At 35.4% G+C, this 25,474-nt stretch overlaps 1 protein-coding gene across 3 annotated transcripts in view; it reads left to right on the forward strand.

The window, feature by feature from the left end:
• CDH9 (cadherin 9) overlaps positions 1 to 25,474 on the forward strand; it is a 99,840-nt gene that overhangs the window by 61,677 nt on the left and 12,689 nt on the right. For 2 of the 3 annotated variants that reach the window (XM_071453670.1, XM_071453689.1), the window contains 6 exons: positions 13,224 to 13,343; positions 15,459 to 15,626; positions 19,310 to 19,497; positions 20,792 to 21,045; positions 22,317 to 22,453; positions 23,832 to 23,953. In XM_071453670.1, the coding sequence (XP_071309771.1) occupies positions 13,224 to 13,343; positions 15,459 to 15,626; positions 19,310 to 19,497; positions 20,792 to 21,045; positions 22,317 to 22,453; positions 23,832 to 23,953 (989 nt within the window). The remainder of the gene's footprint in view (positions 1 to 13,223; positions 13,344 to 15,458; positions 15,627 to 19,309; positions 19,498 to 20,791; positions 21,046 to 22,316; positions 22,454 to 23,831; positions 23,954 to 25,474) is intronic. The other variant, XM_071453680.1, reaches the window with a different exon arrangement.

Genomic DNA, 25,474 nt, shown 5'->3' on the forward strand with positions numbered 1-25,474 from the left:
ACCCCAAAACAATAAACACCCCCTCCCCCAAAACAGAGATCTGTGCATCTCTAAATCAGAGCTTGAAACTAGCATTAAAAGTTCTTCTCTCATACCTACATTAAGTATTTTTTTATGCATTCATTTTCCTTACTTTTATTTCACTAGAATTTCAGCTACAACACCAAAATCAGTGAACAAAAGCATAATGCTCCCGGATTCTTAATATCAGCACTTTTGCTTACACTGCAGGGAAATACAGTGGGGTATGGTCTGCCTGATTAGAGATGCTGTCCCTCTGACTGCATGTTAAATCCTTTCATCTTTCATGGCTTCACATCTGAAAACCAAAATTATCACTTACATTCTGAACTAGCATGTTGCTTCAGCCAGTGTGTAAACCTCCTGATACCAACATACACTCTTCTATACATCCTGTGATATAAACATTTTACTATTCACAACCATGTGCAACCTGTTTTCAGAGCCACAGTAAATGGAATTCCTACGCACAATGCCAGTTTACAGGAACCTAGTTTATTCCCCTATGACCCTTTGAAGCTACCAACCACCAAATAGTTTTCCTTGTTTCAAGACATGCTGCAGAATAAGCCTTGCAGTGAGACCCTTCTCACATTTATGGGACCATATTGAAGCCTGCAGCAAGTGAACTGCTGGTACTAAGGACTGGAATAGCTGACACCAATTAACAGTACCAATATTAGGAACCCCTGTGTCTTTTTCAGAAGGAACATGTCAAACAGAGGCATATGTGTCTTATAGCCTTCATTACAACTAAAATATGCCAGACATTAAATTAAACAGCTTAGTATTGGACAGATTATGCATTAAAAGTGCTAACATTAGCGTCACTGTTTATATCAAGCCAGTGCACAGCGTTCTTTTCTGAAACCATGTAATTATGTTCCTTTATGTGCACTTTTAGGTGTCTGAAAAAACTCTTTTCTTCATTTAAATGGTTTTTGGGAATGGGATTTCTCAAGTGTTTTTGTAGTAGTATGGGAAGGCTGGTTACACAGATCTAAGTCAGGAATTGCAGTTAACCAGATAAAAGGTAAATGTGTTTGATTTTCTTTTATATGTAGCCATAAAAGAGATTTTTCAAATTACATTGAGAAGTATAATTTTTTTAAAAAATTATTATTGTTTGTTAAATTAAACCCCATCTGGGATGCTTACTTAATCTAATCTATTGAATGCAGAATATTTTCAGGTTTTTATTAAAAAACGACACATTTCTGAATGCCTGATACACCTTAGTTGCTAATATTATGCAGCTGAGTGTAAAGTTGTGGATTTTTTTCAAATCACAGTAACACCTGCAAGCATCTATTTTGAAACTAAAACACAGAGTCATTTCCATTGTTCTGTTTTGTTTTTTTTTCCCTACCAGATTTCTGTGTAACTTCTATGAATCTCTAAAATATATAAATAAAACACAATAGATAATATTTGCATTCAAAATATAACACTTTTTTTTTCAAAATAATATAAATTAGCTAATCTTCACACAGAAAGAATACACATAAAGATGTTTTGCATAATTTTCAGTCTTCCAAAGAGATAGCAGTCCTATCAAACATTTAAATCTCTCACAAAACAAAAGCCTAGATTCCAAAACCTTCATTTATCCTGTATACCTTTTTTTATGAGCTATCTCATTCTACCCTAATTCTCAATTTTAGTAGGTTGACTGGGAAGTTAAAGTTTTACCTCATGTAAATCTGGATGATTTGTACTATTTCAATTAAAAATTATTTAGCTGCAGAATTCCAGCAGGCTAAGAGTAGAAAACAATGGAAAAGAACATTACCTGCCCCCAAGAAGTCCACTATTCACCTTAATAGATATGATACAATATCTATCCATAATGGATACAATATTATTAAATAAGAAAATGTCTCACTTAAAATGTGCCTATATATACAAAATATATATATACACACTAGGTACATATGTTTTTATATATTACTTAAATATTATTTTTTTCAATTAAATCATTAAAATAGTTATGATAATTTATTTCAAGTTTATAGCAACACAGAAGATGAATTATGGGAATGACAGTTACATGTGTGCTTTTCTTAATTCAGTTAATACTTCAGTTTGAATTCTGTTATAAAGCAACATTTTTCCTTCTTACCAATCATATAGTCATTTTGGAAACTTTCTGTACCATACACAAAATTCAGAGAGTCAAGAAAATGAAGGTAAGAAAAGTGTTATCCTGGACTCTCTTGTCTGACTTCTGCTTTTTTGAAAAGTGCTTGATATTATTCCCATTGTTACTCATATTTTAGTAAGCATGAGAATAAATAGGTTACAGCATTTCTCATGTATTTTTCTCAATATCTTGCAAAATGTACAACTGCAAGTTTCCACAGTGACAGAAATCCTGATGCTCACATTTATTTAATTTTGTACTACCTTACCAGATGCTTCAGAACACTTTCCAGAGTAGCTTTTTCCTACAACCTCATAGATGCATAACCCTGTAAAATTAACATCAAGAATGATTAAGATCTGTACAAGTATCAGTTTTATTCCTCATAAAATTTTTCCATATCTTCATATTCAAAATACATTGCTCACACCTAATTGGAAATTAAAAGCAAACAACCCTCTGCACCAATCCAGAACAATGCAATCTAACTTAATGTTTCCAAAGTATGTACATGTTTGAATATCTTACATTTAACTGCCAATAAACTCCAAATTCTCATCAATGCTTCCTGCCAGAAAGGCAGCTCAATAACAGTTACTTCATTCTGTTCTAAGACCAATGATAAATAACCTGTGATAAATTAGGCTATGTACACAGTAAAAAAAAATTTGAAAGCTTTATTTCCCCATAAAATCAAAATATGTGACAGTCATGAAAAGAAATTACCACACACCTAAAGGGTAGCCACCTTTTTAGTTCACAGATGTGGTTTAGGAGAGAGGAAGGTTAAAAAATAATATTATATTTCATGGTCCAGAAGACTGATACTTACTGACTTCATGACTACAATTTTAAAAGACACCTTGGCTATCAGGAAGGTGTGTCTACCTGAGGAAAATAAACAAACTGTTTAAATGAATATGTCAAATTAATTTTCACTGAGTCTTAATCACCACAGCATCTAAGCATTTTCAAGTTGTCTCAGGCATTTTTAGGAGTATTTCCCAAGCATTAACTTGTAGTCAGCACCTTTAATTTTCTTCAAATAGAAACATGTCCATCTGTGAGATATGTGCAAATGAGATTGTCCCCATGATTATTTGCTGTGAGAGGAGTCTTGCACTAAATCACCAATGAATTTCCAATTGATTTGCAGACATAGTGAAAATTCAACAGTCTTTAGCAGAACACTTTTGCCTTTGAATTATTTGACACATTATACTTAAGGCATTTGAACACTTTTGAAGGTAAATGAAGTGCCTAGTGACAATAAGGGCAAAATCTCTTGATTGGCCCTACTTAATATTCTAGATATATACCTACACCAATACACCCACACAGATATAGTTTGATATACTTACATCTGTATTTACTTATATATACACACATGCACACACTAGAAGTGTTCTGCTTTTGTGCGAAAATGGTACTCTAATAAACGTACCTTTAAAAAGAAGATAATTGAGATAATCCTGGAATTTATTATTTTGCTTTGTTTTTAACTCCATTTCTCCTCAAAAATTATAGTTCTTTATTGTTATTTTAACCAACAATATCCAGAGCATCTAAACATTACAGAAGCAAGAGATTTTCATGAATCACATATTATAAACTAATGTAAATTTAGGCTACCATAATACTTCATTGACTGCATTTTTATGGAAATTGCTGCTTTCCACAGCTGTATTAATGTTTAAAGAGACAAACTTTATCACTACCCAAAAAGGAGTTCCAATAGATGACAAAAATGATCCCAAGTAACATAAAGATGAGGCCAGCCTGTCATCATAAAAATTATGTTCTTGCTCATGGTCATAATAGAGATTCACATGTGGCTTTAAAATGCACCTGTTTGCAGATCTGGCAAAAATACAAACTCTGTAAAGGTTCCCATTAATTTGTATTAGAGGCTAATTTTGAAAATGCAAATGAGAGTAAGATTCTAGTTTTCATTCATAGATATAAATTCAAAAACCCATAAAGAGATACATAAGCTGAGCTCAAAAAAGGAGCAACTGAAAAATAAGTACAGAAAGTTAAATTGTTCCTTCTCAAAAAAACTCATAACTTCTAGTGTTGCATTGCAAAATACAAAACAGTACAGGCATGTACATCAGAACTGAAACTTTGAAAACTGTTTCTTTTAAGCTTGCTTTTTTTTCTTTTTTCTTTTTAATTTATAGAATAATGACTTAATCATATAAATGCTATTTCTTCACTACTCTTAGCTTCCTTCGTTCATGTAGTACAGCTTTAGGATGCATTCTGCTTTGCCCTTTTCTCAAAAGTAGTTGTGGTCTTCCAAACAATTTCTAAAATTCTTACTTAAAACCTTATAAATAAAACTAAAGCCTTCTTTGAAACTGTTGGCCAGGAGTAGGGATTTTTAACCAAGAGGTAAGCGTGCTGCAGCCTTTATGAACTACTGCTTCTCTTAATAGGATCAACAGGATGAACTCTTCCTATGTTTAATCATAAAAGCAGCAGAATGTTGTTTCTCTCTTTTGGAATATTCCAGAAATTGAGATGGGGCATGGGGTGAAAATTGCCACTCTCATCTTTAAAAAGGAAACAAGTTGTGGAGCTGTTGTGATTGACCTGTCATGGAGGGCAGCTGCCAGTTCATACAGGTGGCCTATTTCCACATCCCCTGTGTGCAGATTAGGAGTAATCAGGGTGATTTATGGCCATATTACAGCATTACTTGTGGCTCCTTCAACATGTCCATTTCATTAGCAACTACTTCTAGTTGGATCAACCCTCTGTACATACAGCAGCTTCAGACCCAGAAACATATTACCAGGGAATTTCACCATTATTTTGAATTGAAATTTTGAGGATAATTATGTGATTAAGTGTTTTAATTGGAATTTGGCGTATTTATAAACATAGACTGTAGACACTTGTTCTGCCTTAAAAAAAGGTTTTCTAATTGTAAATATCTATTTACATATTTAAAGTATTGAACAAAATCAAGACTTCTAAGCTGCAGGTCATTTATTAAGGGTGGCAGATAATTTTTTACTGTACCTCTTTAGTCATTAGAAAATGAAATATAAAAGCTAATCTGCATTAACACTTGCAAGAGTCTGACTATTCTCTGTATCATCTCTGCCATTTGATTGCACCAGTATTACTGTTTCAGAAGTGACCTTATGGTGAGAAGGGGGAAAAAGGGGCTTCACAAAAGAATAAACTTGCACAGAGTTGTTCACTCACCAGCCCTTCAAATTATTCCTCATTCTTTTTATTGTTTCCCACTTGTTATTGCATCCATAATGCTTTTCAAATTCTCATGCAGGCCATCTGATGCACTTCACAGTTACAATTACTGCCAAAGGAAAACTAAAGTTACTGTATCAAGGTATCAAACAGCGGGAGGGTGAGTGCTGGAGACTTTGTTCAGCTTTAGCCATTCTTTCCTTGCTCAGTTTCCGACATTATGTTACAATGGTATATGTATTTTATTCACCGGCAAATGCAGGCAGATTATAGACAGAGCAGTTTAGTCATATTAAATCTCTCTGTGTGGTGAGACAATCACTAGTGCTTGGTTCCTGCTCTAATGCAAGCTCTCATAACACAATCTAAAAGGGGGTTTCTTTCTGTCATAGAAAAGGATTCAGTAAACAAAACCCCAAACCATCCCAATGCCACACACACAAGAAATTATGAGCATTGTTTCCTCTTTTTGTTTACAAAATATAAAGTACTGTTTTGGAAGTAAAGGTGTGCAAAAATAGCATCTTGTATTTCTGAAATGAGTGGTTTGGTCTATCCTCTTTTACTGCTATGGACTGAAATGTAGAGGAAAAAGTAGTTATGACGGAAAGGCAGCATAGCTTGGCTTTGTTAAATCTCTCACAAATTACTTTTAGTCACATTAGCAGGGATTGCAGTGACTCTTTACCTACACCACAACGGTTCAAAATTTGTGATTCCTGGGTTGGAGGTCACTGTATATCAAAAACAAGGGCAGAGTAACCATGTACAGTAGCTAGTATATCAACTGATTTCTCAATCAAAACTTTTGTGAGACAAGATACATGAAAATAAGGCAGCATATTTTCAAGTTAAATTAAGCTTCACCTCATAACTATGCAATAGATTATTAAAAATTGTTAAACTTGGTAAAACATAATTCATTAATTATTTACTGAGTGTCCTCTTTTATGCCATCTTTTACCTCCTCTCTTTTGTCTTCTTACAATATTTCTTCTCAATATATATGGCTGAACTACATTTTAAAGTCCTTTCTACTTTTCCATTTTAATGCTATTGCTCTTTGGGTCCAGCTCCTCAGGTTGCTTACTTGTTCTAAGTTTTTGGTTTTTTTTACTTGGTCATGCTCATTTACTCCTGTTCTGCCTTGGATCACGTATCTATTTACCTGTTGAAACTTACTCCTTTTCTGCTTTTATTTGTTCTTTTCCTTTGTTCTACAAAATCTTTCATGCTACCAACCTGCTGGCCCTTTCTACAGAAAAGGAAGACCAGTCTAGTGAAAACCCCACTAAATTGTGGTTATGTTCAAAAGAGCACAGTTCACTTTGTGGTTCACTATTCTTTCAGCTTTTTAGTTAGATTTTCTTCCAATCAAAATATAAGAGTTGTATCTCAACCTTATTTAGTCCTGTCCTTCACATAGAAAGTAGTCAGAAGGGATGTCATCCAGCTGATAGGGTATGAGATACTTGGTGGTGAGCCCAATGCCTCCCTAAACTTTTTAGGCTTGGGTAGTGCCACATAGCTCCTATTCCTTTGTTTGTCCGGTTCATTGTCCACTTGTTCTCCAGAGAGACCAACCTGCTCTCAAAGACAAAATTGGTTTAAAACCCCTCAAAATTTCTGTAGCTCACTTAAAATTTTACTCATGTTTTCATCAGGGGCATCTCCAGACTACGTCTGGGTAATCCTTGGAGCAATATTATCAGAGCAAACTATGTGTCCATTCATCCTCTTTAAGGCTTCTAGATATACAAAATTCACAATTTTGCCTCCAGAGGTTTTCCAGAACTTACCCAAATCTTTTTTGCTGGTAAAAGTAGTCCTCTTTTAAATTTTCCCTCTGTAAATAAACTTGACAAACTGCAGATTGCCATTGTGTTCGGAAACAGGAAGCAAGCATAAGAGCTTCTCCTTTAGGGAGATAAAGTCCTTCCTGCCTCTCCACTTACCCCAGCTGGTCTTCTATTTCTGAAAATGAAACAGACTTTCTGCACATACACAGACAAAACTCCTTTGTAAAAGTCAGAACTTTTCAATAATTGCCCGTTTTGAGAGAAGTAGATTTAAAAAAAAATGGAAATGAAGCTGTCTCATAATGTAAAAACATCCTGTTTCAGCATTTTCAGACTGTTTTATTTCCAAACAACTTTTTGAATACTTTATGCTGGCCAAAGAAAGCCTAAGCCTTCTTATTTTTCTTTAAATAAGAAGTTTGAATTATTCTGAAATACAAGTTTTATAAAAAATGTCAGAATGTTCAAAATGCATTTTGAACTTACAGAATTCTCTTTTGAAAAAAAAAAAGGAAAAAAGAGACTTGATTCTGAATGATATTTAAATCACGGTCATTTTTTTATCCAACATTCATAGTAGAATATTGAAGCACACATTACTAACAGCATAATCTGCTCATTTTCTTCTCCCAAGACGGAGAACACTGTTTAAAATGAAGGTTACAGAACAAATTATCGGTAAAACTAAAATTTTCCAGTAGATGCAGATATATCCTTCTGACTGGCAGAAACTGTTGTAATTCAGGTCAGCCAAAAGAGCCAAGTAGGAACAAGAGTTGCATGCTGAACAGCATGACTTCACATGAAAAGATAACAAAATATTCCCCTGTCTCATCTAGTGGAAGACCTCTTTTGCACTGCAACAATCCTCCTCAAGCTATTTACTTGAGTTTTGCAATGGACTCTGGTATCATGCTGGGAGACCTAATTATACCAGAGGGACTCTTTCAAACACTTAATAACAAAAAGGCATAGAAAGCATTTTAAACATAATTCATAAAAGCATTCTCATTTCAAATGTTGTGGGTTTTTTTTTCAAATTTATGGCTCACTCCTCATGATTTCTAGTAATCTGTGTGTCATGGTTTGACACTGGCACAATGCCAGTGCCCCCATGAAAATACCTTCTCCCTGGTTTCTGCTGTGAGATGTGACCAGGAATAAGCAAAGCAGGCTCCTACTTAGGGAAAAAAGAAAACAAAACTTTATTAACTACACTACAACTACAAAGAAAAAGGAACACACATACACAGGGAAAATGAAAACTTCACAAATGCATTTCCTCCTCCCCCCACCAAATTTCCAACACAATACATTTGTTTCTCAAATCACCAACTCTCGGTCCAGCACCACCCTTCAAACAATCAATCCTCAGTTCATCAAGAGGAGAGGAATCCTTCTTGTGCCATGGGCTTCCCCTGGAAACACAGCTGAAGCCTCGTGTGTTTCCGTGTCACTCGTGGCACCGCCCGGAGTACATCTGCCGTGGTGACTTCTTCCTTTCCATGTCCAGTGCTCTCACCACTGAACATGGACCAGAATTGCTTCTAGGGTTGTCTTTTAAGGATGCTCTGTCCCGATCCAAAAAAGGCACAGTCTCTCCTTTGGGACACCTGTCCCCACAATCTCTCCTTTGGGACACCTGTCCCCCCCATATTTTTTCACCCCCTGGGGCCGAGGGGCACCAACACTGAACCCTCTTGGTTCTGTGGCCATTGCCTCCCCCTAGAATGCAGTCTCTGTATCACAAGGAACATGGTTCTGTCCATGGCTATACAAAAAGAGTCCAGCAAAAGCTACTCCATCATCTCTTCCCACTAGGATTCTTCTCTATTCTTCCACTATTTCTCACTCACCCAGACCTCTCTCACACTGGCCCATTTTCTTCCTCATCTTCCACTCTATCTTCTAGGAAAGGTCAATGATCTGTAAAGTTCTCATTCTCCAAAAAAGGGTTAAAAGCTCCTACAAGCAGCCGGCTGAACCCCCCCTTCTTCTCCGTCCCAGCCGTGCTGCCGGCACAGGCCCATGTTTATCCAGTCTCAAGGTTACAGTCTCAGGCAGCGGCTCTTTCTCTCTCTCTCTCTGTATCTCAGGGGGGGCTGCCCGATGCCTCCCGGTGTCTCTCTCTCTCTTTCTCTCTTCCACCCTTCCACCCCGGGGCTCAGGCCTACCTCTCCCGGCCACATGGCTTTTCCCCTCGCCCTGCCCAGCCAGCAGCTGGGCCGGGGGAGAGACCCGAACTCTTTCCCGCCGGAAACCCAAGAGGCCCTCCCAGGGGAGAGCTCTGCTTTTAACCCCGTGTTCTCAGAGGCGTGTCCATGTCCCAATGGCCAGGTTAAATGCCAATATTAAAGCCTGAATATCCATTGGCCAAAAACACAGCATCCCAAAAAACACATTTCCTGTCAAACCACCACACTGTGTTACAGACTTTCAATTCTGACACTTCCTAGATATGATGAGATGCTCTCTCTAACTCTAATAGTTTTCCTTTTTGGGTTCTACATTTTTACATGCACTTACATGAATTTTTATCCATACACAAACACATATAGAAGCACTCCTTACACAGATTTAGATTTGTCTTCTCTCAGGTTACCTTCAAAGTTTACCTTGTGCATTTTGCTGCCCCTACATTAGGACCCCATACATCATGCAACATATATGTTATCAAAGTGCTTAAGTTTCCATTCTCAAGACAAAGAGAAAGAGAAGAAAAAGAATGAGAAAAGAAAAAGAAAAAGAGAAAAAGAGAAAAAAGGAAAAGGAAAAGGAAAAGGAAAAGGAAAAGGAAAAGGAGAACATACCTCTTGAGAACTCTGAGATTTAGTTACCATCCTGAAATGGATTAAACTTGCTGGGTTGGATTGGGTTGAAGTAGACTTGCCTATTCAGAAGATTGATGTTATCACTACTTGGACTGTTATTGCAGTTATTCTCACATTTTCTGTGTCATTCTTCACACCAATTTGCTCTGTGGAGCATTTGATCATGGCTGTCTGCCAGAAGCCCACCCAACTCCTCTCTCACTCCCCTCCTCAACAAAACTGGGAGAGAAAAGAAAATGGAAAAGCTCATGGGTTGAAGCAAAGATTGAGTGACTACTTATCAATTATCACAAGGGCGAAAACAGACTTCACTTGAAAAATGAATTTAATTTACTGCACATTAAAAATAGAGTTGGATGTTGAAAAACAAAGGTAAACACAAAAATAACTTCCCCCACTCCCTGTTCTTCCCACACTGTACTTGTTTCCTTCACTCCTGCTGTATTCATCCAGACAGCCTATTTGTACTTTAAATCAAGCTGATTTCCTCTGACAAATGTGGTAAGAGGATGCTTGTGAGGTAATCTAGACTATAAATAAACAAATAAATGAACAGATCATACAGTGGCTACCATCCCTGTGGGGCAAAGATAAGGCCTACTTTTCTTTGATTAAAAAATTTTTACTCTTTACCAATTATTCCTAATTAATATTTAGTTCATTCATTTCATTGTCTTTATTTCACTGTCATTTCTGACCCAAAAAGCGAAGAGAATTTCTTATCTCATGAAAGAAAGTTGCACAAGTACTGTCTACCATTTGTGAGCATCCTTCTTTTTGACACAGCAGACAAAGAGATTTGGCAAAGAGAGTTAACTGCCTGCTGACATTGAATTTTTTGAGGCTATACTCTTGTTAATAATTTTTCACAGCTGTACTATTAGTTTAACAGAAATAAGGAGATTTGTAATACTATCTTTTCACCACATGAAAAGTTTCTTTATGGTTACATCTTCTGTACACTCCTCAGCAACCATAATTATAGGGCACTTGAGCCTCAGGAAACAAAGAGACATTCCAATGAGACAAAAACAGAAGTCTCCCAAAGTCTCCCCTAAGCTCTGTAATAACTGCTCTAAAAAAGAAAAAACAAAAGCTAACTCAAAACAAATTCAGCATTTTTTTTCTCTTCACCAAAACAGCACACTGGGGAAAAAAAAAAAGAAGAACATTAATGTGCATTTGGTTGCTATAATCATTCTCAAACTTCTGTGTCAGTCCCATGACAGTGCCTAGATCAGGAGGCCACAGAAAAAACCTTTTCTGATTAAGGTATTTTGGTTGGGTTTTTTGGTGATGGACAGCTAAATTACTCTTGATTCTTAACTTCTAGATGCTACAATGTCACACAGTATAAGCAGATTATTCTATTGATTATGGTTTTTTTATAGGCTAGCAAGAGATATTGACTCTTTCCCTGTTTGCCTTGAGGAGGCAGGGGATTTAACTTGCTTTTCTGAAAACAGATGGGACTTATGGAACTTTACGACTATCAAAGAACTGTCTTGATTTTTTTTGTCTGGATGAGCAGTTCTGCTGGGCACTGATAGCGATTAAAATGTCCTTAAATATTCACTTCTTTGGGATAACCTTTACAGCTCAGCTTGGCACAGAGATGACCTCTAGCTGTTTAACCAGGCAAAAAAGTAATCCAGGTACCTGATGGCAAAAATCATCTTCAGAGTCTGATGATTTGTGAAAAAGCAGTTTTACAACTTTTTTTGTGGTGGTGTGTTGCAGAGAGAGAATTATTCATCCTCTCTTTACATGCTCTGCAGATCACCTGAAATATTGGTAATTGTTGTGTAGGTAAAACTATTCTTTTTAAAGCTGTATTATGTACTATGAAAAAAATAGTTGCATCTAACAGGACCTGATGATAACGTACTGTCACAAATTGGTTTTGATAACTCTGGATTTCTACTTTTCCCAATCCCTGGGATATGCTCAAAAGCAACAGTACAAATGATTCACTAAAGTGTCATAAATCACTGGTAAATGAGGTCCTTCTAAATTTATAGTCAAGACAGACATTTGCCTGCAAGTTATCTGAGGGAACTTCAATCTGGAGAGACTGAAGATATAGAAAAATAGGAATAGGGAATGATATCAAGTCGACAGTGTTTGCTAGAACTTTTCCTTGCAAAGAAAGTGAGATAAAAACAACAAAAAAAGAAACAAAACCAAAACAACAACCAAAAAAACCAAACAACCCCTCCCCCCCCAAAAAAAAAAAATTGGCCAAAGATAGGGTAAAGAGCTTCTTCTCAGTCAGCCTTCATCCCCTGGCAAGGAGTCAAGCACCTTTACTCCTCTAGCTATTGGACTGCCTGCATCTATCTAGACATTTGTCAGCTCTAGATTGTGTGAGCAAAATGCATTCTGACATCTAAATGCTAAGGAAAAAAAAAGCTTGTGAAGGATATCTTTGTGCTTTTATATCTTATAAGAAAGGCTTTACAGAAGCTTTCATTTGCTTCCAACCCATAAACTATACCAAATGTATTGGCTCACAGTACTTATAATCCCATATAACCTATATTTTCTTTTTTATGATCACAGGACAAGGGTAAACTATTGTCACATAAAATAAGTGAATGCCAAAAAAACATTAGCAGCATTTAATGTCCTATATTTGCCAAATAACTTTGACCAAGAGAGAAAAAAACCCAACCATATCCCACAAATTGTATTTCTTATTGAAAAACCAATCTTTTTTTAAATAGAACCTCAAAAATCAGTTTAGGATGAGACAAAGTGTTCTATTGAGCCAAAATTCAGACACTTGATATTTGTCATCTGAGCAGAAAATGAGTATGGAGAAATTTGCTTTAGGTTGGTTTATTAATTAAACCAAAGCTTTAAGTGAACAGTTTCAGCTGAGGTTGTGTTATTGTCAGAGAGTAATCTTCATACCTGTTTGATCACCAAAAAAACCTAATGCTGTGTTGGGTTTCAAAGATGTCCCTGTCAGTCCCTGTATGTTTATCTTGTTAAACTGAAGCATGAATCTTAAGTGATAATGATTTTAGGTCCAGTCACCAGGAAGATGGGATTTTATTTATTCTCTTGAGCAGGATAACTCTGGATTGTTCCAGTGGATGTTGTTTGATTTCATACTAAATTCAATACTTCAACAACTGTGTGTGGTTTACAAGATGTAGATGCCTTCCTTCTTTGCTGATTCTTTGCTTGGTACCTATTTAGGTACATCTGTTATTCAGGTGACAGCCACAGACGCTGATGATGCCAACTATGGGAACAGTGCCAAAGTGGTGTACAGCATCCTCCAGGGACAGCCATATTTCTCAGTGGATCCAGAAACAGGTTAGCAATCCATTCAGTCTCACTGGAATCAAAATAAAAGTATGCTTTGTCCAGTAAAATTATATTAATGCAGAAAAATTGCTTTTCTTGGTATAACTAAGGTTTCCAGAGGATGATTGTTAACTGTAAAGGCCAAAAGTTTAAAAAAAAAAAAGGTGCAAAATACTGTAAAGGGTCCAAAGACTCATCAAAATTAGTCCCGAGCCTATTTACACCAGTTTCTGGGAATTTCATCTGTTTACATTCAAAAAATATATGTAGGAGCTGGACATTTTCATACTATAAGGTAAAAAAAAAAAATCTCACAGGTAATTAACTATTTCTAAAAGTTTGGAATAGATCCCTGACCAGTGATTTTAATCAGTAATTTTTAACTTAAGTTTTTTTTTTTAAGCTGTATTATGATTCCAAGAGTTATGGACACTGAAGCAAGTACTATTAATGCTTTTAAGTTGAAAAGAATTAATTGAAGCCTTTTTCACTCTTATGCAAGAATTTGGATAAGAGACAAACACAAACTAAAAAAAAAAGTATGAATTCTGGACATCTATGACTCAAAATTAGGGGTCAGAAAAGAAAGATGTCACCAGAACTCTCCTATTCCAAATATCTGATCCTAAGGCACTCAAGACTCAATAGGCATTGAATTAGTTTTTCTTGCATGTTATCAAAATTATTCTGGTTTTCTAATTGAGAATTTAAGTGCAACTCTGTGCAGAATCTCTGAAGTTCCTGATCCATTGAGAGTGCTCAGATGATGGCTAACTTTATGTTGAAACAATTTGGGATTTTTCTAAATACAACAAAGACATAATATGCAAAAGATAATTAATGACAAGGCTACAATTTTAAAAGGGAGCATAAAAATTTTGCATTGGATAAAAGTGTTTGAATTTTCCCCCTTTTCAACCTCTCTCTTTTTTTTTCTCTTTTCTCCAGTCCCCTACTCAAACATCATTACCAGGTATGAGCAGGGAAACAGGACCAGTACAACATGGGAAATTAATAATGGCAGCAGGTGTTTAGGCAGGCAGGCAGTAAGGGAAACACCCAGCCTCTCATCTTTGGTTCAGGGATTAATTTTCTCATTTTAATCCAATTTGCTGTTTTATGTTACATATATTAGTAAGCCTAGGTATGATAATCAGAACCTGGTAATCCTGGCTCAGACATAAATGTCATAAGCACTAAGCTGCAAAGGTTTTTTCTTTATTTCAGTCACTTGCTAGAAGTATAAATTTTCCAGGGTTGCCTTTTTTTTTTTTTTCTGTGTAATATCAAACTGAGCCTATAATGAAAGCCTTCTTCTGAGAAAGAAAGGGAAGGGCTGTGAATCCTCCCAGCAGAAAAGGACACTATGCTTACATTTTCCCACTTCACAAAAGAAAGCTCTGCTCACTCCAGCTTTGAAAAGCGACTACTCTTCTAAATAAAAACAAAAAGCTTTGCTTGGTTTTCAAAAAGGAACTTTAATCAAGTGGTGTACAGCACCACTTTTGGTTTTCTCACCTGAGACGTTTATTTTTTTCGTGTACTGCAAAAATGTCTCAGACATTCAAATTACAGTTATGAAATCCTTCAAACTGGACACCCTAAAAAGATTTTTCAAAACTAATTTTAGACTCTTCTCCAATTATTTTATTAGCTGTAGCTCCTGACTGACAGTGGACATCACTGAGCATCAAAATCAATGATCTATTACAGCCCAGAATAACAAATCGTGAGCATGTTAGAGTTCAGCCTTGTGCTATAATATCAAAATGTCACCAGGGCTGAAGATTACACAATATAGTAAATAATAACTGAGGATAAAAACTGCAGAATTTTGTTAATTCAATGAACATATTGATATTTTTTGTCATTAAAAGAATAATTAAATCAATTTAGCAAAACAAAAACAATGAATAATGTCTGTTACATTTTTTGTCTTTTTTCTTAAAATCACATTAAATCATCCATAGATTGAAAGGTTTATTGCAGTATACCTTGTTGTGATTGCTATGGATTATCATCTGCACAGTGTATCTGACATGAATCCATCCAAGAGCTCTGAGATTATTGTGGCTGGGGCTTCTCCTTCACCTCTCTGTCTCTCCTTTATTTCACTCCCTCAAGGCATAATCAAGACTGCTTTACCAGACATGAGCAGAGAAAACAGGGAGCAATACCAAGTGGTCATCCAGGCTAAAGACATGGGAGGCCAGATGGGAGGACTGTCAGGGACCACCACGGTGAACATCACACTGACTGACGTCAATGACAATCCACCTCGCTTCCCCCAGAGTATGGAGCGTCTAATGGTTTGGTTTTCCTAAGAACCTCTCAAAAATCAGCTGGTTTGCTTTGGCCATCTGAAAGTTTTGGTTTTTTTAATCATTGTTTTTGTAGTATTTAACCACTGCTCTGTCAGTTTATTTTGCAGCATTCCAAGGCAAATGGGAATCTCTGCCTACATTTTTTATAACATCAAATTCTTTGTTGGAGTGATAAACTTCTCATTCTTATTCTGCTTACAGAAATATAAACCGCAACACTAATTTAGGCCGACTGCAGGGACTTTAGAGTAAGGATCTGTTCTTTTAGTTCCCTGTGTTGAAGCAAGAAAATACTTCGCAGGTTTTCTAATGTTCTGACTTCCACAGGCAGAGTTGATCAGGTCATTTGTTCTGCGGGCAGTCCAAGCATTTGGTTTAGGTACTAGTAATCTTTGTTCAGTTTTTGAATGATTTTGATAATCTAGGCCAGTCTGACACAATAAAATAAGGGGTTTTTTTAAGTATCTTTGTACAAGAAAAAAATAGCAAATAGCAGAAAGCTGCACAACACAGAAAACTTCAGAGTAATACCCTACAAAATTCTTTTTATGCTAGGCCAGTGTTTAAATTTAATCTCATGTTGTTACAGTCGGTGTCTGATAACTGTTTGATAGGCTGCAGATAGGAGAAATTTACAGCCTCAGTTCAGTGCCTGCCAGAAAAGTGTCCACATAATAAAATTTGAATTGCTTGTTCACACTGATGAGAGACCTGGCTCTCTTTACAGATACACTAAGGACTGAACAAAGAGAGCTTATTTATAAAATGCTCTCCTGGACTGGAAAAGCACTTCAGTACCATGGCAATAATACACCCAGAATAGTACAAACTGTTCAACCTAGTGCAGTTTTAAAAAAAAAATATTGGAAAACTCTGACAGCATGGAAGAATGGATCTTTGGAATTATAAATTACTGTTTTAATCTCTATCCATGATAACACATTGCTTTAAAAGAAGAGAGGGGAGGGGAAGTACTGCAACCCTCATAAAGAAATATAATTTCAATTCACATTCAGAGTTCACTTGATGAGAATCACCTTCACATGGTAAATTCAAACATCAATTAACTGAAATTCCTGTTCAGCTTCATGAGGGGATACTTTTTAAAAATGTATAGCATAATGCAAGCCTATAATATTTTGGCAAATAGAAATTCTGGAACCTAAATTATAATTTATGGTGGCACATTGCCTTGTAAGCCTCACTGTTGAATAAAATCAAACAAGATCAAAGAAAGAATGAAGAACATATAGAACTGAAAAATAATTTAAGGGTTCCAGTCCCCTTAGCCTGTGTTCTTCTGAAAAAGAATGCTCTTTCAAAATTAACTGAAACCTCAAGTCTCTGAAAGCTTTTCTGGTTATTTCAATAAACTTTGTGATGGGTACTTTTTTGGAGAAATTTACACAATTTGATGCCTCAAGCAATGTTCTCCCTAGTATTCTACTTTGAACATCACTGAAACACACTGTGTGGCCTACAGAAGGCCTGCTGTGGGATCTTCCAATGCTGCAGTTTCAGTTGTGCTGGTGATCCTTCCCTCTCATTTTCTTTCTCCTCAGCAGAGTGGGTTTTAACACTTTCTAGGAAATCAAAGAAAGAGAAATATCAGGCAGATTTGATTTCTTCTTGGGTAGTTATGAAGAGGGGTACATCTTCAAAAAACTATCTGTTCTGGAAGTTTGTTTTTTATGAAAATATTAGTCTTCCTTTTTCTCTTATCTGAAGCAACAATAAGTAAAATTGTTGCCCAAAGTAGAGGGTGAACGGCAGTTGCAAGCAACACCAGTTAATATCAAGGTATTTAAGACCCAAAAATTAATTTCTTAGAGAGACTGGAGAAAGTAAAATGGCACTGTGAAGTAGTGGTTGTTCAAATCTCATCAAGAAGAAGCATTTTCTGTTTTGTTTTGTTTCCTAGAAGTAGTCATGGAAAATTAGAAGACATAGGCCTGAATGAAATTAAAATGGTACTATAATGAAAACCTTACACATTTTGAATTCTATTTTACTCCAAACCAAATAGCCATCTCACATCCTGAATTGTGTAGCATTCACACAGTACCACAAAAATAGGAATGCTTTCAAACAAAAAAGCACTGAAGAGAGGTAGGTATCTGGAAGGAGTAATAAGTACCATGACTGAATCTGTTCTTATGGTAGATCTGGCTCAGCTGCCAAACCCTTGAATTTTCAAGGGTTCAAGGCTTGAAATTCATGCTTTAGCTGCCAGGAATCCTACCTTTCATCCCATTTGCAGACCGGTTTGAGGGAACAATATACATTTCTGTGTGGATCACAGAAAAATAAGCTGCTGCTGAGTTTTCACTTACAACCTTGAATTTGGAACAGCAATCACAATTTAGCGTCAAGCATTAGCTTCCATTTTGCTACACATCTATAGAAATATAAGGTATTCTCAGGAACTCTCTTTTGTACTGTGTCTTTACAACTGCGGACAGAAACTCATTCTGCACTCAGAATTTTGATACATTCCTTGTATTAAATGGATCAGGTCAGGATCCTTTAGGTGCCTTAAAAGCGCATGTAAATAGAGGAAATAGGGTTGTTGCAACAAGGAGAGTTGACTGTACTTTACTACAAGTCAATACAATTTATATGTATCCTCTTTGGATCCTTTGAATAAAGGTTGTACCCTTTATTAGGTGCTAATTTTGTCACATTCTTAAGGTATTTCTCCAATGCTACTACTTCACTCTGTAAAGTAATATGAATTTAAATGAAAAAACAGATCAAAAGGAAAATTAGATTCTGGCTTATTATGTGCAAAATATGAACTCATCAGATGTGTTTGGATTTTTTTACATTTTCTTGATAGCAAATAACTGAAAATACTGAATTTGAAATTTTTTTTGTGTCTTGCTAGTGAAGAAACATCTTCTATGTCTGCTTCTTCCTGGTGAAGAAATTAATAGTTTTTCTGCTGCAGCATGTCTTTAAAATTAGATTAAAAAAAAAAAAAATTGTCAGAAAGTACATTTGAATACACTTTTCATACACACAAGCAAGAGTAAAGGGTCTGTGTAATCAGATTTCTTTCTAGAAGACTGATTATAAAAATAAAAATAGCAATTAACATGAACATGTGTCCAAATTCCCTTTACCATGACTCTTTACCATGTATTATCAATAACAGATGAATTTATTGTTTTCAAACAGAACAATTACTGGAATATATTTCAAAGTAATTAAAAGGTTATTCTGTTTTAGTCTCTTTCCAAAGTCCTCACTGATTTCTACAACTCTTGTTTGAGAACAACCTTGAGAGAACAAAACAAAATCCTTTCCTATTTCTAAATATATCTAGGAACATTTCTAGATAAAAAAAAATATATATAGTGCTAATAATCAGGGTAAGAACTGGTACCTCACTGTTTTGCACCTTTGTCCCTTAAAAGTGAAGAAAAAAAGAAGTGTTATATGGCTTTGAAGAATAACTTGAATATTTTGACAGTTTGTCAATCAACTCCAAATCCTGTTTTAAAGTTTAATGTGATGACTAGTGGCATTTTTCTTACAGTGTTTGGAACTTCAAGTTACTTTAAAAAATCTAGTTGAAATTGAAGGTAATTTTTATTCAGAAAAAAAAATATTTCTCAAAACAAAAAATGTTTTATTTTGCTCTTCTAGGCTCCTATCAGTTCAGCTCTCCTGAATCTGCACCACCTGGGACTCCTCTTGGCAGAATTAAAGCCAATGACCCCGATGTGGGAGAAAATGCAGAGATTGAGTACAGCATCTCCAATGGGGATGGATCAGACATGTTTGATATCATCACTGACAAGGACACACAGGAAGGGATTATAACCGTCAAAAAGGTTTACTTTTTCTCCCTCTCTTTTGTATGTACTTAGCTCTTCAAGTGTTACGGTTATTTTTCTTTTTCCAGGGGAAGGGAGGGTAGATCTCACAAGGGGTCAGGCTGCCAAGGAGCTGTTGTATTAGTTTTGTTCTTCTCTTTCTTCAGCAGGTATCTGTTATTTTCAAGTCTCAAGGGAAATTTACTGGCATGTCACTTCACATAAAGCAATATTTCAGGGGCTGCTGTCTGTTCAATATATAGACTCTCACACACAGTACTTTCAAATTAGGGCTGTGAAAACTTGGAGAGGTTCAGTTCACAGTGGGGTTTATCAGCTGATTGCTGTGCTAAGACTTACAAGAGTGGTAGGCTTACCTGGAGCTTGATGAATTTGCACGTCCAAGACTAAACTCTCCCTCTCTAATCTGTTCAACAGCCAGTTATCCCCAGTACCTAAAATCTGTCTTAGTTTAAGTCCAGTCTTGGTGATACTTCAGTTGTTACATATGATGTCAGTGAAACTCCAAAGAGCAAAGACATTTACAGAAATTTAATTCAAAATCCCATGTCTGACAACATTATTGGTTGCTTTTCAGAATTCAGCCTCTGAAACTCTGAACCCTTTTTTTGATTTTAATGTTATTAAATATATCAGTAACATTAATTGATAACTGCCTATGAATATAATAACAATCTATAAACATATTTGGAAACACATATACTTGTTTATGTATATGTATCTATGAAGGTCTACCTCCATATACATATATGGATATGCATGATGTAAATGTCATATGGATTGAAAATCAAACTTCACGGATTTTCTTTTTACTGAGGAACATGGAGAGCAGGGAAAAGTCTGGTTTGTTCCTAGTGCCAAACTGTAGATGGTAATGGGTAAAAGAAAGTAAAGAAAAGATAAATAGGACAGAGATTATTTAAGAACTGGGATAATTGCTCTTTTTACTGCCAATGTGATGAGACAAATAAGACTTTACACAACTCCTTGTTGTGGACTGAGTAAAACTTCCATGCTTCTATATTTTTACATAAATCAAAGCCTCCTGTTTTTTCAGGAACCTGAACAATTAATAGGCAGAGGGATCATAACTGCCTTGCTATCCTATAATAATCCTTAATTTTAGTATCTAGAATAAGATCTAATATACTCCATCTTCTCCAAGATGGAGTAAAATTTTGAGCTTTTGCTCCTAAAAATGTTTCACCTTTTGATTTAGACTGTAAAACTTACTCACATTTTTCTTAAAGTGATGTAATTTTCTTTATTATTATTATTATTTGCTCCTCAGCATCTGGATTTTGAAAACAAGGTGTTATATACCCTAAAAGTAGAAGCAAGCAACACTCATCCTGATCCTCGTTTTCTTCAGCTGGGGCCATTCAAAGACACGGCTTTTGTCAAAATTTCTGTTGAAGACATTGATGAACCTCCAGTGTTCAGCAGACCCTGGTATTTAATAGAGGTAGATGAAGATGCCAAGGAAGGAAGCATTATTGGGCAGGTTGTAGCCCAAGACCCAGATATAGCAAAGAATGCAATAAAGTAAGCCATTATACAATATAAAATTCTTTAGATGTGGGTCAACAGGGAATGATGAGAGTGCAAGGTAGAAAGAGGCTGGCTGCTTGGGTAATAAAGCACATGGGGCTGTTGGAAAGTGTCCAAGAGAAATATCTATGTGAGCTTGTGAAGGCAAATACAATTAGCACAATGAGCGGTACAGAGAATGTTTTTAAGAACAGTCTACAGGAACCAGGTAAAAAGAAAGGAGATGCCAGTATTTAATTGCCAGCATGTTCTAGTAGTTTCACCAAGCTGTTCATAAAATTATTCTTTTATATTATCTAAAACATTCAAAATTTTGTATTTCTGTGCTCCCTGAGGCTTGATAACAGTCACACTTCTGTACATAACATCCATGTTCCATAACTTAACTATTTAATTATCACAGTATATTGAATAAGAAATGATTGCAGGAAAGTAATAACAATTAAAAGTAAGAGTTCAGTGCTGTGAAATTGTTGTAATTGTTACCAATCTGCTATTATTATCTGCAGTGACAAACAAGGCACTTAAGTTTGTCTATTTACCATGCAAGTGATTATGAAAATTGATCTCTGCATTTCTGAACAAGCCTTCTATGTCCTACAGCAGTATGTGTTGAGGTAGGAGGTGTAAGAGGAGGAGGAAAATAAAATATTTTTAAGTAAATTATGTATAAAATCTCAATCTGACCTGATAATGACTGCCAGCTACTAGGCTGATTAGAAAACAACTGTAAACCAAGTTTTTTCTCACTGGATAAGAACAAAGCAAAAGAAAGTATCACAAAACAAGATTTTAAGAAGTTTCATATTAAGGTACAAGTAATTGAAAGATTTTTCTCTAGGGTTTGTGGTCCTTGTGACACCTCAAAAATAGATTTTTTTAAATTGATATGTTCTTGTGTCTGCAATATGTGTCCTTTGGTGACAGGGTTCTCTAAGAAACAATTAATTTGCAAAAAATCTTACCTAAAAAAGTTCACTTTTAGTTATTAGTCCAAAATTCACTTTATGAGCTAAAATGTAATTTCAATTATCAATCTAAAAACCACCCACATAATATTTTGCTCTTCATCCTCCTCACTAGTTTTAAAATTGTTTTTAAGTATTTGTAGCATGCAGGTAGTTAAGGGAAAACTTAGGTCAATTGCAAAGAAAACATTCTTGATTAAGAACAGTTAAAATTGTAAAACTTTTAGAGGTGGCTGTGAGCTAAACTGGAGACTGCAATGGGAGATTGTGATGCTCAGTTTTACTGTATCTTGACAGATATTCTGTAGATCGACACACTGACCTTGACAGAATATTCAACATCTATTCAGGAAATGGATCCTTATTCCTCTCGAAGCCACTTGACCGAGAAGAAACTCCCTGGCACAACATCACTGTCATAGCAACTGAAATCAGTAAGATGAAGATAAAATTTATCTCAGAAGAATATTTGAACTGAGAAAATAATTAAATTCTACAGTTTCTATGACTTACCTTGTTTCATTAGTTTTGCCCTTATCCAGATATTGTTGATAGACAAGACACACATATAAAAGCCTAATTTATATTTTAAGCTATGTTTTGCCCATTTTTTACAAAGATATTTAGGAAGTCTCAGGCTCAATAAAACCATATACAATATACATTGGATAAGTTAACTGGTTCCTTGAGAATTCACATCAAATAATTTGGTGCAGGTGTGATGCACTGGCTCTATCCCAAGCTAAGTCTTTGGGAAAATCTTTGGGGGAAGAGGAGAAAAAATGTCCCTGATATACAAACACATTGTCAGAATAACCTTTGTAAATGAGAAAAAATTATGCTTTACCTCAACTGATTTAACTTATCTCAGAAAATGGCTTTTTTTGAAGTCAAGACTAGGGAAATTTTTTGCCCTCCATATCTGAAGTAAACCCTGGGTTTAATTTTTCACCTGGATTCTTTACTATTCTGTTAGATACTTTCAGGCTAGATTGTCTTGCATACCTTTTTTCTGAGGTAGCAGTCATCAAAGGGGGAAACAGATGATTTTAGTGGAAAACTTTTCTGCCTTCCTTTCTTCTCCTATAGATTCCCCTGGAGTCAATGTGCTTACGAGTCTGAGAGTTGGGTAATGTGAAGAGATGAATCATATCCCCATTTTCAGAAAGATTTATATCTTTTACCTTTTCCTCTTAAACACTTTTCATTGTTTGGTTAAAAATGTTCTACATTTTCAATACGCATAGTGTGAGAATCCTCTCTGGCAATACCTTGAGTTTGGAGGTTTGTGAAGATTGATTGATGATCATATCCTGCATATATCATTTTATTATTTTGTTTTTTATAGTTAGGGGAGAAAGGACAACTTTGGTTTGGTTTTTTTATGGTTTTGTGTTTGTGTGTGGTTGTGGTGGTAGAGTTGTTCACTGACACTCTTTTACTGCTTTATTGATTTGAAAAGGCAAATGTTCTTAACAGCTCAGCCTCATGGAACAACTTTTGCAATTAATTATTTGTTGAACTGATATAAATAATACAACTCCCTAACAACTCAGTGATCTGTTTTTAATCTAAATCAATTTGAGCATATTTTATATTATATATACACATATATATATAAAATCATAGAAAAACTTGTTTCAATTAAAAATTGGACTTTCATGTATATGTAATGTTTGTTGCCAGAAAATGAAATATAATTGTTTTAGTATAATCAAGAAAATTGAACATTTCTAATATCTTTTGGAAAAAAAGTATTGGATTGTTTTCATATACATCTCTTTGTATTGTAATATTTTTTCTTTTTTTCAGATAATCCTAAACAAAGTAGCCAAATACCTGTCTTCATACGGATTTTAGACATAAATGATCATGCACCAGAGTTTGCCAACTACTATGAAACGTTTGTTTGTGAAAATGCAAAAGCAGGACAGGTAAACCAATCCTGATATTACCAAAGGACTTGTAAGGAAACTATCCTGCAGTGCCATCATGAAGAATTCAACATATTAGTTTGAACAGCAGTAGACTAACCCAGCCTCTTAATTTCCTATCTTCTGCAAAAAATACGAGTTGATTCAAAAAAGGACATAAAAGATGAAGGATAATAGCCTAGTTCAATGGCATGGGATATAATAAAAAAATGATACTTTAAGGTGGTGTTTCATTTCTAATATCAGAAAATATTTTTCAGAAATAGTTTTGCATAATGTTACAAAATGCTTTATGCTGTACAATAATTCCATTTATTTCTGGATTTTTATCATTGGCTTAGTTAATGTAGCAACACCTTCAAGTACATGAAGCAGGAAAATCTTTATTATGTCTCAGTTAAGGTGTGTAAACCAAGCTTTTTCAAAAATAAAGGGCAGTGTAACTGTTTCCATTGTAGGTTAAAACTCAGTCTGGCATTGTGTTGAGTCTCGGCAAAGGTCATGTATATCCTTTTCTAAACTACCTCAGAATTCTGTAAAATTCTAAGAGACAAGAAAAAAAATTGAGGATAAAACAAAGTGATAATTTGGATTCAAGTAAGTAGATAAACCAAGAGAACTCAGAGCCAGCATAGTACAAAAGTGTCTTAATATTGCTGCCTTTACGACATCATCTATTTATGCTAATGCTAGTCAGTCCTTCAGTTAAAATCCTGTGAAGAAAGATTTTTTCTTTACAGGATTTACCAGAGAAGTGGATTTAGTAGCAGATCAGGTACTCTAAGATTCTCTCTCCAAAATGGCTCATGCATGAGCCTCTTCTCTAGACTGATTAATTTTTGACGGAAGAGAAATGTTGAGATCATTATTTTCACTTACACAAACATGAGTGGGTTCCTTCTCTAGGAGAGACAAGCCAGGATGAAGCCCTAAGAACAGATTAGGTCTACCCTCATGTCTCATTAGCTTTAGGCTGTCATCATCCAGCCAAAACTGTCTGGCTTCACGGAAAATATGTTGAGAGGATCAGAATGTATAATATTTTGTTTTTCTTTAGAGCACAGCGACCACGCAATATTCAAAGACTTTATGAAGATGGGTGATATGGATAGGCATCAGGAACCATGCTCATGTTTTACCTGATTTTCTGCCCAGGGTTTTTTAAGTCACAGAGGCTTCACTGAAGGTAGTATAGATGGTACCTGAAATGAATTTAGCTTTTCGGGTATTGCAGAACCCTATGCAGAGCAAGAACATGTGTTCTTGCTCAATTCAGATCCAATTCAAGTGATGTTTTATGAATTGGTTAACAGAGAGAAAAAGAAATTAAAATATGAGGAAAAAGATGGCACATTAGATTGTAGGGAAACTGCATGAAATTCTATTTATTTTTCATTCATTAAACACAGTATCAGAATTTAGGCAAAATGGGTTAGGATGGAAGAGGATACTTTGATTAAAAGATCACTTCCCTTTGAAGAGGTATTTGACAATTTTTTCATTCTTTTTTTAAAGAATGTT

The sequence above is a fragment of the Agelaius tricolor genome, unplaced genomic scaffold, assembly GCF_023055355.1.
Source record: "Agelaius tricolor isolate 1412-34295 unplaced genomic scaffold, bAgeTri1.0.p SCAF_2, whole genome shotgun sequence".
Lineage (NCBI taxonomy): Eukaryota > Metazoa > Chordata > Aves > Passeriformes > Icteridae > Agelaius > Agelaius tricolor.